Here is a 13,381-nt window from a genome sequence, read left to right on the forward strand (position 1 = left end):
TTTTTGAATAACAAAAAGTGTTCGGATATCATAATTTGAGAAAAATTCTTCGAAAAAAAGATTACAGCAACGATTAAACGTTCACTAATCACCATAAGTCTCGAATTTATGGTACAAAGCAGGAATGCAATTGAAAACATAATAAAACATTAACAAACATAAAGATAACAAAACTAATAAAACTAATAATTAATAAAAATAAGAACATGGTGGTAGATATTCCTTATTAGTTAAGGGACTGCAAGGTAATCTTATCATCACAGAGACATTTTATTGAAATTTGATATAAAATTAAATTTTTTATGCGGATGAATAAAATAATTGTGTAAAATAATAAAATATTAATCAGTGTTAGGAATATAAAATTACATATTTGTCATTAGCTAAGTCCCCCTTTTCAAATGACGTCTTCAAAAAAAAACCAACGACTAACTTACCTTTAAAGTAATTTTTTAGAATTAATTTTCGACTACTCGACTTCGAATTCTTCTTTTTCTTCAGAATACGTGGAAAATTTTTTAAAGATTTATCTCAGAAGTAAAGCAGTTACTTTGTAGTCTGGGTAAACAAATAATACTGGGCCCCATCCCATAAATCACCATGTTTCTCTCGATTGTATTAATCAAAATCTAGTAAAATGAAATGAAACCTTAACGGAGTTCTAATGAATTAAAGTCTTTAGCATCTTTTGCTTTCTCATTTCAACAGAAAGCAGAAAGTACAGTGCGAAATTGTGAGAAATATTACTGGCTATATACAACGTTGGGGAAAATGTAGTGTTCATTCCACTTTAGAATTTTTATTAAATTGTTCGGAAAGTAAAGGATCCGTTTTTGCCGGATCTCCCCTCTGCCACGGACTACCATTTCCTGAAGCACCTGGACAACTTTTTCAAGGATAAATGCTTCAAGAATGAAGGTGACATTGAAACGACCTCCAGAAAATTTTTAACTTCTAGATCTCGAAATTTTATGCTGTTAGTATAAATAAGCTTGCATCTCTTGGGGAAAAAATGTGTTGATTTTAATGGTTCTCATTTTGACCGATAAAAAAGGATGGGTGTAGCGCAGTTGGTTAGAGGTTCCGCTACGTGCACGATCGATCGCAGGTTCGAATCCGCCCTAGTGCTCACCAAGCCATTCAAAACACCGGGATCGATAAGTTTGTACCAGACTTGTCTGGGAGGAGAAAAACACTGACCTGACACCTCAGTTAGCTCCCGGAGGTCATTGTATACGCCAGTAACACGTTCATAAACCTCACTATTCTGAATTGAAGTGAACGTGGTGGCGCGGGTCCCAAGCGGATTGATTAACGTCAGACACTTTATGGAGGGATCGGCCGTTACCCACTACCAAACGTTGGTGATGACTCCAAAATTTTCGAGCACGCACTAATCCAGAGAGACGAGCTTCATTCTGAAAAGTCTATAAAGGCCGACATAAATATTTTACGGACCATAGTGAAAGAAAATTTCATCATTAGTCACTGAGGAACTAGACGAAAAAGCGGGATTCCACTACCGGAAAAGAAAAAAAAAAGTGGATCCCTCATCAACTTTCCAAATCCTAATCGCTCGCGAAAAAACTAAAATCTTCTTTTCTTCGCTATCACATCTCAGAAAAGAAGCTCTTTTTGGGCAAAGTAGTAAGTAATGACAAAGAAATTGTCTTTTAAAAAATTTCAAGTGCCGAAGACAGCAGATAGGATCTGCAGAGAAAGTGGCCCCTCAGGCTAGAAGAGCCCTTCAGAGCCCTGTGTGCAAGCCGTGTTCGTTACATTGAACGGTACGTGAATCGAAGGTTTGTCTCAAAATTCTTAACACAAAGCATCAGCAGACAACTTTCTAACTCGCTTCCTAACGGGAAAAACCACTATCTTTCGGCCTGACGAAACAAGGTGATCTTCTACGAAGACGGCACCAGACTGTGTAGAACGGTGAGATTCGCAGCTGCACCGAGCTTCACTTCAATTTTATGATGTACTACCTTCAGCCAACAAAATTCACTTACAGTAACCAGAAGGGGATATTTGTTTTATGTAATAAAAAGTTTCCTTTACATTTCTCAAAAGCAGAAAAAATTGAGTCCATCACCAGACAAAAAAGATTTGAAGTTTTGTAAAAATACGTATGTATGTACAGTTTGCTGCGGCCAATACAGAAATGTTGAATAAGCAAATAAAATTACGGAGATTGAGTAAACAATCACGTAAACGTATCCGCGATAAACAACGTATTAAATTATAATACAGAAATCATGTCATGACTAGACCATGGGGAATTAAAATAGCAAGTAGAACACAATAACTAAGGTTGCTGCTGAACAAACTTCCTCCTAACTCCGTCCAGTTCTCATCCCCGCACTGATCAGGAAGAATTGGTGTAGTTAATGAAGAATCCACCGAGTTGATTTCCGGATTTGTTCGCTGTGGAGGTCTAAGGTTTGCAAGGTCATTGGCGACCCAAAGTGTTTTCGCAAAAAATAATCATCTTTTCACCATTTTCACTCCTCACTTCTAGAAAAAATCCTCTTTTGGATGAAAAAAAAATCACGTTCCCGTTAACAGTTCCTAAAAGACTCCATATAATGGCGGTGCATGAGATTTTTATTTAAGTCCTTAGGGCACAACCCGTAAACGCTGGCCGATGTGTTGTGCTTTGAGTTAACCTATCGACTGAATGCTTTCTGTAAGGTGATTAGGCCCTTACGAGGATAAGTCACTGATGGATTTGATTTCTCCAGGCTCTGACGAAGGCGATAACGCCGCAACGATAGCTGTTAGTTAATAAGGAAGATCAATATCAATCTTGGCTAAGCATCTCAAGCAAATCAATCAAAAATCATATATTGAAGGCATCACTCCACGAATCTGAGGTGGTACGGATTTCAGGTGGAGTATTCGTATACGGGATGGGAGACTATGGAGAGGGTAGTGATACCGTCCATTTCTTCCTAATTACCGTAGAAAACGGCCCGGAAAATGTGGCTTCAGGCGTTCTGACGCACTATTTTCTACGGGGAGTTCGAGTGGAGCTGGCCAGCCCTGTGCGCCGCCGCATGATTTGAAGACATCACCTCAGATTCGTGGGGTGATGCCTTTAAATCATGCCAAGATTCATGGACAATCGGACATGGGCACCACAGCCTATCAGTTCACTATTTTCTTAACTTTGCTGAAAGAACTTTTTTTGAGGAAGTCGGGCTGTAAAAAACTGATATCATTAAAATTATTGGGCCTAATCACATTTTTTACTACGGTCTACGTATTATTTTATGCCAGGTCAGAGGTATACAATTTTTCATAACGTTTTATTCATTAGTAACCAATATGTACATACTCAGCGATTAATGCATATGGTTCAAAAGAGACGTCTAGTTGAAAGACGGAGGCAAAATTAGTAAGGTTCAGCTTACTACGGTACTAGAGAGGTCTTTTTTCACCCTCAGCTCTTAGTTTGATCATTATTTTGTGATGAATCCCTTTCTAAAATGCGAAAAATACTTTCAACATGTTCCAATTCGGCAGCCAGGTCGGCTTGACGATTTTTAATGTCGGAGAGAAGATTTCTGGTCTGAAATATACAGAATTTGCAGTATTTCTGGAATTAGAATCCTTCATTTTTCCTTCATGTCAAATTCTTTTGAAAAAAAAAACAAGGACTTACATTCTTCACTTCAATCTCAAGTCGGTCTATATAATTGCATAATGGTGACATTATCAGTAACATAGCGGGACGGTTAATTCTCTGGAAAAAAAAATTTCCCTGTTCTGGATGGGATCATCCACTGCTCCAGGGAAAAAAAAACTCACTCCTTCGTCAATGGCTTTTAGATGAGCGTCTAATTCCTTAATTAAATATCGTTCTTCTGCTTCACGTACAGCACGTACATCATCATCAACCTGTAAACATAAATAAAAATCCAGATGGGACCCAGTTCTGTATAAACACCCGCACACACACACACCACAACGAATGAAGTGTCTTTCCGCATGTCATTTATGAGAGATAGCCCTTTTATTTGTCGTTCGGCTACTTCTGGAAACGATTCTGGTAAATCATTAAAATTAAAATTTCAATCAATTCCAGTCAGGACCTCGCATTCGTTTCAGTGCATCCAGCTCCTTTTGATCGTACTCGATGGCGGTGTCTGGGGATTCGGCTCGAAGTCTGACAGAAAAAAAAAGAAATTCGAAAAAAAAACAGTTACATTGTTGTATTTCTATTTTTATTATATTTGTTCTTTTTTTTTTGTTTTTTTCACACTCTCAAAGTATACTGGTATTAGTATAGTATACAGTAAGCTTGTCTGATTACCACTCAGCACCGCTACCAGAACACCCTGCGGGTCCCAGAATAGAGAAAATATGTAAAGTGGGAAAAAAGACACGTAATGCCTAGTAGGAGGCTTTTTCATTCGTTTTCCTGGCTGAAACAAGTTTGTGGATTGTTTACTTAGTAAACAAAAAAACTAGGAATTAGTTTAGATAACGGGTAAATTTAGGCAGTATGATAGCGAACAATAAGTGAAATTGATTCAATAAAAGGAAAAAATAACGAAAACGAAAAAAAGTCATTCGTCTATTGAATTGGAAGTCACAAGCTCACAAGTTCCCAGCTATAGTCATTCCGGAAAGAATGATCTGTATCGGCCAGAAAAAGAATTCTCCGAGTGATCTGATGATACCGTATCCAATATCATTTATCCGAGGGTGTCAGCGCGGTTCCAGCGGTTAAATGGGCCTAACTGGCCTATGCATATCCACCCGTTTACTGGAAATGTTAAACTGGTACGACGGTCGTCTTCTACACAGATCCACCGTTAAATTACAAGAAACACATAAACACTAGAATCTGAAGAATTATTTATTTTTCATTTATTAAAAAATTAAAAAATTAAATTAAATTTATTAAAAGACAGGGCGTTAAAGAGAAAAATGAAGGAAAAACGGTAGAAGTATGAACGAAATCAACAACTACTAGGAAATCTGCTGCTTTTTTTCAGTTTGCGAAAAAAAAAATGGAGCAATTTTCACTGTATAACAGTTTAAAAAACCAGAAACTGCTCTCATACCATAGATCATGTTTTTTATTTAGTGGTGGGTCAAAAAAACTGGTTCAAACTGTCTTCACAACTCAAAAATTTAGCCTAATGTGAAATCTAAGAATAAGTACATGGCAGTTCTTCCTTCTTCTAATTCAGGATCTTTCATACCCTGTACACATTTGAAATTATTATAGATAGAACAAATTTATAGTGTCCAGATACGAATTCAGCGGCAACAGACGGAAAAAAAAGCCAGACAAACAAGCTCCTTAAGAGGAAATTAAGCATCTAATAATACCAGACATCTTATTTTTTAAATACAAAATAATTTATGAAACTTTTTAGCTAATTAGTGAGAAAAGCATTTGAGAACAATCTCTTCTTTTTACTGCTCAATACTAATTAAACCCACCTTGCGGAATTCCGCCGAAAATTCCGTGGTGGCGGTGGATTTGCAGCGCGTACCGGTGGTGCCGGAAACATAGGGATAGCTCCACGTAGAATGGGGAATTCAGGCTCATCGGCACCCTCAGGCACGTTTCGAGCACGGCGCTGCATTCTTCTTAGACGTCGGATGAAGCGCAGGGTTAGACTAGTTTTTGTTTACCGGTAGGGTCAGCGAATGGCAGGCGCTTGTGTGCGTGTGAGTCACCGTCCAGTTGAGTCGACGAGTTATTAAATGAGAATCACTCGAAAAAAAATGTCCACGAAAAATACAACATCAAAATAAATCACGTGATAGTGATAGTAGATACCGTATTCTTCCTGCACATCATATTACTCTTTAAATGAAAGTTATAATGATGCGATGCCTCATCTGATAGTAAACACCGCCTTTAAGACTCTCGTCAGACTCTTGATGAGGTGCAAAGTGCACGGCGCTGTAGCAATCCTTCTGGAGAAGCGGCTGGACTTTAAAGGCATCACCCCACGAATATAGTAGATTATGGAAAGGGGGTGGTTCCGTCCATTTCTTCCTAATTGCCGTAAAAAACGGACCGAAAGATGCGACGCACGCACAAGACTGGTGTGCTCCAATCGAACTCGCTGTAAAAAATAGCGCGCCGGAACGCTCGAAATCATATCTTCCGGGCCGTTTTTTACGGGAATTAGGAAGAAATAGACGGAATTACCCTTCTTTCCACAATCTATGACTCCGTATAGGCATAACCCACCTGAAGCCCGCACCAACCCAGATTCGTGGGGTGATCCCTTTAATCTCTGTTTCGGAAATGTTCCGGAAATTTCCGAGCTATCGTTAACGTTGGCTAATGTTTAATGGTCAATCTCTGTAAAAATGATAAAGGATAAAGTGTCCGGCGTTAATCAATCCGCTTGGGACCCGCGCCACCACGTTCACTTCAATTCAGAATCATTTGAGGTTTCAGAATCGTGTAACTATCCTAGACAGTGACTTACGAAGTCTGACCGATCTGTCAAATAGGTAAACAAAAATATAAATAAAAGGGGAGCACTAAACAGTACCTGAGCCATTTATTGACTGCTTAAAATCTGCGATTTTTTCGCTTTATCTGCAATTTGTGCACGGGCAAATTTCTTGTGTCATAGTGTAATTGTAGCGGAATGCCAGAACTTTTTCAATTTCCTAGGACCCTAGCGCTTACTTCCTCTCTATGACTGTCAGCTGACAACTTCGTTTCCAATTTTATCTCCATCTTTGTTTGCAAAGAGTGATTGCGTCAGTAAGCAGATGGTACCTGTTATCTAATGAAATTTTATCAGTATTTCTCATCAGTTTCTCATTGGAGTGCGTTTGCGTTGTGGCGTTTTTAGCTATGGCAGCATTTTTGAAAGATCGCTTCTTTGAAAACACATACCCTCAAGTGTTTGAGTGCTTCACATATTCATAATATTTTTCTTTTTATTTTCTTTGATCTCTATTCCACATCCCATCTATTAAACTTTACCTTTTTAAGAGAACATTTTCTACTAGGACTATTTTGTTTTTTTGAGCTCCCATTGAACTATATACGCCAATTCAAAGACGAAATTAACTTTTATGAAAACTAATTATTCATTCACAATTGTACTTTTGTTCTAAAAGCCAATTATACTTAGTCAGTTGTATAAATTTCACATTTAAGAGAATAATAACCACTTTAAGTCGATAAACGTTAACTTTCCTTGCGTCAAACCCCAACACAGGTGTTCAAAAAGATAAGAGCTGTCAATTTTTTTTTTCGATGTATTTTATGGGAACAGTTGGCTGCTATTTTTTATATATCCATTACTTATAGCTATTTTGTTTTTTATACTTTCTTCGTCCTTTTCAGGCTCCGAAGAAGGCGATATAGCCGAAATGTTAGCCAATAAATTTATTTAACAACCTCGTGTACAGCTTATCAAACTCGATACTACTTTCCTAATTTTGTTTTTATTACTATTCATTGTTAATTATACACTTTACTTAGGTATTTTTATTTATACTTCCACGTAATTTTCTCTGATACTTACCACATCTATGTACTAATTCCGCAGAAAACGAGTTCTTTCTAAATCTTGAATCCCAAATCTTAAATTTCTTTTTATCCTTTTTTAAGAATAGATATGTAAATTTTGAAATTACTACTAACATTTCTGGATAGAGGTCTTTAGGAAATAAAGAAATAAATAATGCAAATAATAATGAAATAAAATAAAATAACAACCACGATTCTATGATTTTCCGGGCGCGAACACCAATCAAGCTGATTATAGTTGGTAAGCGTTATTCTTTGATTCAAATGATCTAATACCAGATCATCCTGCTTTCCCCTTTCCTGACTTGTAGCTCTGATGGGCCCAAGAGAAGTGGGACGGTGGGACCCTATCTTGCATGCAAGCATTTACGCGACGTTCCATCATAAATCGAAAGGTTATGATGGCACTGTAGCGTTTTTCTCGATTAATCTTGAATTTTTTTATGGATGGATGTTAAGAATTCATCGTCACACTGCCATCTTCCTACATTCATATCAATTCACTGCTCATATGAATTTCAGAGCCATGAGATCAGTATCTTTGGTTGTCCTATTGGTTTTACTGTTCGCGTTCACGGACGCTTTAAAAACTAAGTTAGTTTGCAAGCGTTGCCCAAATCAGAGAGCTCCTTAACGGTCCTGATTATTCCAGAAAACAGAAGAAAGAGGATGTCTACGTACAGTTGCAACCGGACGAACCCATTGTAGAGCCTCGTTACGTGAAGGTCCCAAAAGTTAGTGTTAGTTATGTTTATTTATTACTTATTTATTTACTTATCCTCGTACTTATCTTTCCATCAACAAAACGACTTAAATTCTTTACTTTATACAGCCACTTACCGAATATGACAAATGCAAATTGGAATGCAAGAAACAAAGAGATGCCGTTAATCGCAAAGAGGTATCCGATTCCTGAAAATTTCAAGAAATTCCTGAAAAAAAAATATTTGTTTCCAACGAACTGTGGGTTATTTTTTTTTAGCATATAACTGCTCTACGGGAACAGTTGGCTGCTTTGGAAGCTGAAGAGGCCGCTGCCGCAAACGCCGGTGTCGATGGAGCCACCGCTTCTGGAGAGGTTCGGATTGAATTTTAAGAAACAAAAAAAAAACAACAAAAAACAAATAAAAACATGATCAGTGATAAATGATACACATGTAACCACGTCCGATACGATCAGTACTCATCAATTGGTTGAACGCGCGTGCTAGCTTTAGGCAGCGCTGCTGGAACTAACTAGTAATTACTAGTAACTTAATTTATTTGTTTATTTAGTAAGTAATTACTCACTAGTAATTTTTCACTTGTCTACATGTTTGTCTTCTTGAGAAAATTACGGGGGATTCTAAGTAAAATAAAATAAAATAATTGTGATTCCAAGTAAATCAAATTAAAATTCAATTTAAATTACATTAGAATCATTAGAATAAATCACAAGGTAAAATAAGGCTTCTGAAAAATTCCTAAGTTTCACAAAACGTCTACAAAGAAAAAAGACAAAGTACGTCACCATATCCGAGTCTATCATTTTCAGTCTTCAGAACACATGTCCGAAAATGTCGGAGTGCCACGAAGCTGAAAATGGAGTCTGATCGTCTGACAACAATTAATCGTTATTAACCTTTTCGCTTTGCTTGTTTTTTGCATTTTGTTTTGTTGTCGCTTTTTTTTTCTCACGTTTTTGTATACTGTCATTTAATGAATCCTTTTTTCTGTTGACACGCATGTTTATTTTCAATTAATTTCTCCTTTAACGTTACTTCCAATTGTTTATTCCTTTAAGAGCTCCGCTTACATTATTTTATCCTTACTTTCGTACTTTTGAACGAGCCCAGTTTTCAGAGAGAAAAAACTTAAGTCAATGTAGAAACATTTTCATTAAATCAACAAAGAATCAGAAAAATCAATAAATTTGAAAAGGAAAATGATCCGTGGTACTAAACGAACTCCACTCTAGTGGATATTTTGATTTACAACACAAATGGAAATCTAGAAATTATGTTTATCAGTGCAAAGTAAAGTAAGTGATCCTTTCACGGACAAATAACAACAATTCATGTGAAAATCGTTACAGTGCTTACACCGAGTCGAGTTCCCTTATTTATTTATTTATTTATTTATTTATTTATTTATTTATTTATTTATTCATTCATTCACTTATTTGTTTATTTATTACACTCATTGACATGGTAAAAAGATGTGCCAAGGAAACATTAAAGTGCAAAATAACTAATGAAATAAAAAATAATAAAAACTAAAATAAAAGAAAACAAAGAACAAAATACAAAACAAGTACAGTAAATACATAATGAAAGGAAAGAAAAATTTAAAAAATTAGTTACAAAAAAATAAAAAGAAGAGCAAGGATTAGTTCCATGTACGAAATCCGACCCAAGTAAGTTAAATTCAGTAAATATTCTGTAGAATTCATCGGCTCAGCGCTCTATTTCAATTAAGAGCTTATTCCTAGGTTTTTTTTTTCTTACCAAAATTATCTTGGAAGTTCTCCATTAATGTACTCACGATCATGTTTGTTTAATTCGATTCCTGGCTTATTCGCAACGATTACTGCCTAGGTAACTGATGTTGTTAGCCGTATGTACCTACTTAGCTGCAATTTTCATTCACTTCGTTTGGATACGGTAAGGTAAAGGTAAGTGACACTCGATCCACAGTAAAATAGCACCAAGTGCGTTTAGGCTGGAACTATTCAGTTCGAATAAAAAAAAATTGCATCACTTGGCTTTTTTCATAACGTAGATCAAAATATATGGGTTCTCCCCTGCTGTAATATTTCTCCATTTTCTCGCTCACTGTGAAATTTCGCTATCACTCACTGTAATATTTCCTAAAACTTATCTTCATCATCTCTTTCCTGGAAACCCGCATATTTATCTACGTCAAAGTATTTCTTAGTACATTCTTCTTGAAAATTCGTACTGGGCTGCGTGTCATGAATTTCTCGTCGTCACATCGTTAATAATTAATTCTATCGTGATTTCAAGTGAAAACAGGCAGCAATCGTCATCGCATCACAAGAATCGAAGTCCTTCCACTAAGTCCTAACGAAATTCGCCTCATTTTCTTAAAATATGTAGAATCTTGCGTGCACTTCTGAACTAAGAGTATTGTAGCTTTTTTATTGATTTTCTTGAGTTGCGGCTAAGATTGATATTTATATTATTATTATATTGATATTGTATTATTATTACTATTACTCAAAAATATTCTGTTATCATCTAATTCCATAGTATTTTTATTTCGCTTATATTTTTGATTATTTATATTTTTATATATTCATTATTTTATTTTATATTGTTTATTTCTATTATTTTAGTCCTATTTTTTATTTATTTTTTGATATTTATGTTATTATTAAATTGATATTATATTGTTATTATTATTATTATTATTATTTAAAAATATTCTGTCATTACCTAATTCTATAGTTTTTTTCCACTTTAGCCACGCACCATTCAACTGCAATTTTAAAAAATTTCCTCTTTTGATAAAACTATTAACTTTTTCTCAAAAATTTTTCGCATGTATTCAACAAAAATCCCCCCTAACCCTGTCGCCAATATGAATCATATAAATTGTACAAAATTGAATAGACATGATGTTTGCGGGAAATATGTATGTTTTCAATTTCTTTTGAGAATTCGTATCTAAGAGAAAAACACGTGAGAGTGGAAAAACAATGATGGTGGCGCATTAGTTACATGGGAAAAATAATCTGAAAATATTCTCACGCCTAAGCTGGTCAGCTGATTGCGTATCGTGATTGATACGTATTCAAAATTACCTCCAACGGCATTGCTTTAATAAAAAGTGAATTTTTTTATGGATGGTTTCATATTTCCTCATTCATTATACTTCCAAGCTCGGGATTTTACATCCATCTACATATACGTATCTACATTTCCAGTAATATTTTAGTTAAATTATTTACGTGAACCGTATTTGGGTAAGTATCCGGTAAATATTCGCAGTAAGTAAGTAGTAAGGTAAGCTTTAAAATAAATAAAGCAGGTAAACTCATTAAAATAAGAGTTTTCCAGCTTTTCAGTGTATACTTTTCAAAATGTCATCATGGCGATTCGTGATCCAACCATTTAACACCGAGGCGAGAAAATTTTACTCTTTCAGCGAATTTTAAAACTTTACAACATGCAATCAAATTATAATGATAAAAGAAATCAAAATCATAAAAAAACATTTTAAAAACATTTCAAAAAATTATAAAAATAAGGGCTACAGATAAAAGGAAATGTTCAGAAAAAAAAGTGCACTTCTGAGAACGTCTTTCATAATCCAAAGAAATATGAATGTAATACAGGAAGAACGCATCCGTGAAAAAAATTGTCTCTGCTAGTGTGGAGGGGAAAAAAATGCATCCGAGAAAAAAAAACTGCTACTGCTTGAAGAATCATGTTCACCGAGGTTGCACTTACAATGAAGAATAGTAGGAACTACGAATAATAGCAGAAATTGTATCTCTATGGTTAATTACTCATTTTTTGCGCGGTTAAAAATTTAAATTTTTAAAAATAAATAAAGACATTGAATTTCCAATATGTATTTAGTAGCATTTTAAATATATCAGGAATTTTTCTACAGGATCTGTATATATATGGCATACCTGCGAATATTATAAAATCATATTGGGAACTTTGCTTTCTTCGTCACACTTCTTTAAAAATGCAGTGGGGCGCTAAATTTGCGGCGCGTTGATCTCAATGACCACGAACAGCTATTCGAAATATGTGAAGCGTGATGGTGTCCGCCAACAACGCGAATGCAACGCATGGAAAACAAGAATCTATTGTTAAAAGATGTATGTTCTTCATAACAAACAAAAAAGTTTGGTGATGGCATGACGGGGACAAGTTTCGATTTCAAAACACAACACCTACAACACTACGGTATGTGCTACCGTAATCCCAGCATGACTACACGCAACCAGAGTAGGTACAAAGTAGGTACATAGTCTTTGTTTAAGAAGCGATGCTACAAATACGAAGTGCTAAGCCATAAAGAGAAAAAAATGAAATTTAAAAATATATTGTATTCCATGAAATACGTACTAAACTAAAGGATAAAAGGATATAAGGATAAGGGAAATTAATCCGCTCCACGTTCACATCAAGATTCAGGATCGTTTGAGGTTTACGAACGTGTAACTGGCCCATACATACAATGACTTCTGGAGGCTACCCTATGTATCAGGTCAGGGTTTTTATCCTCCCAGACAAGCCTGGTACAAACTTATCGACCGCGAAGTTATGAATGGCTTGGTGAGCACTAAGGAGGATTCGAACTTCCGATCGATCGTGCAGGAAGCGGAACCTCTAACCGTTGCACTACACCTGCCCATATTTGGTAGATTATACCGTAAATTATAATATTTTAGTACTAAATTGTAGGTGTGTAAATTGTAAAAATTGTACCTTACACTAAATTGCTAATATATTAGTAAAGAAGGCATCTTTTATAACTACGCTACATACTTAGTTTATCTACTTTTACACCATCTCAAGTATTTCCTCTAAGGGATTACGGTAATCTAATGAGGACGATCTAACGTAAAGACTGTGATAGGATATTGAGCGATGTCGATGTGTTTTTTTTATTGATTTTTATTATTTTATTTCTTTATTTATTATATATTATATAATATATTTATTTTATTTTTATCCTATTTTGCTGTAATATGCGACTCTAAGTAAGCAATGTGTTCAGGCATCACTTTAGTCTAAATGTACTATCCGATACCGTACCACATACATAGTAGTGTAATAATCCTGGAATATTTCCATGTTTGCATCTATACGGCTGTTTTGCGGAGACGAA

At 35.5% G+C, this 13,381-nt stretch overlaps 2 protein-coding genes across 4 annotated transcripts; one reads left to right on the forward strand and one right to left on the reverse strand.

The window, feature by feature from the left end:
* Window positions 1-3,445: 3,445 nt before the first annotated feature.
* Window positions 3,446-6,216, reverse strand: RB195_000136 (uncharacterized protein; the record flags this gene model as incomplete). 2 transcript variants are annotated; one of them, XM_064196308.1, is made up of 8 exons in its annotated part: window positions 3,446-3,574; window positions 3,668-3,748; window positions 3,814-3,903; window positions 3,969-4,039; window positions 4,098-4,171; window positions 5,461-5,600; window positions 5,656-5,737; window positions 6,182-6,216. In XM_064196308.1, 8 exons carry the CDS (start codon window positions 6,214-6,216, stop codon window positions 3,446-3,448), a joined length of 702 nt encoding a protein of 233 aa, XP_064052189.1. The 2 variants fall into 2 exon arrangements, with proteins under 2 accessions (XP_064052189.1, XP_013296531.1); XM_013441077.2 differs by lacking the exons at window positions 5,656-5,737; window positions 6,182-6,216 and having other exon boundaries at window positions 5,461-5,606.
* A 1,838-nt stretch (window positions 6,217-8,054) lies between these two features.
* On the forward strand, window positions 8,055-9,120 carry RB195_000137 (uncharacterized protein; the record flags this gene model as incomplete). 2 transcript variants are annotated; one of them, XM_064196309.1, is made up of 5 exons in its annotated part: window positions 8,055-8,122; window positions 8,181-8,262; window positions 8,361-8,429; window positions 8,511-8,606; window positions 9,070-9,120. In XM_064196309.1, the coding sequence occupies 5 exons, from the start codon at window positions 8,055-8,057 to the stop codon at window positions 9,118-9,120; spliced, it is 366 nt and encodes a 121-aa protein (XP_064052190.1). The 2 variants fall into 2 exon arrangements, with proteins under 2 accessions (XP_064052190.1, XP_064052191.1); XM_064196310.1 differs by having other exon boundaries at window positions 9,063-9,107.
* Window positions 9,121-13,381: the final 4,261 nt, after the last annotated feature.

Source organism: Necator americanus, chromosome IV, assembly GCF_031761385.1.
Source record: "Necator americanus strain Aroian chromosome IV, whole genome shotgun sequence".
Lineage (NCBI taxonomy): Eukaryota > Metazoa > Nematoda > Chromadorea > Rhabditida > Ancylostomatidae > Necator > Necator americanus.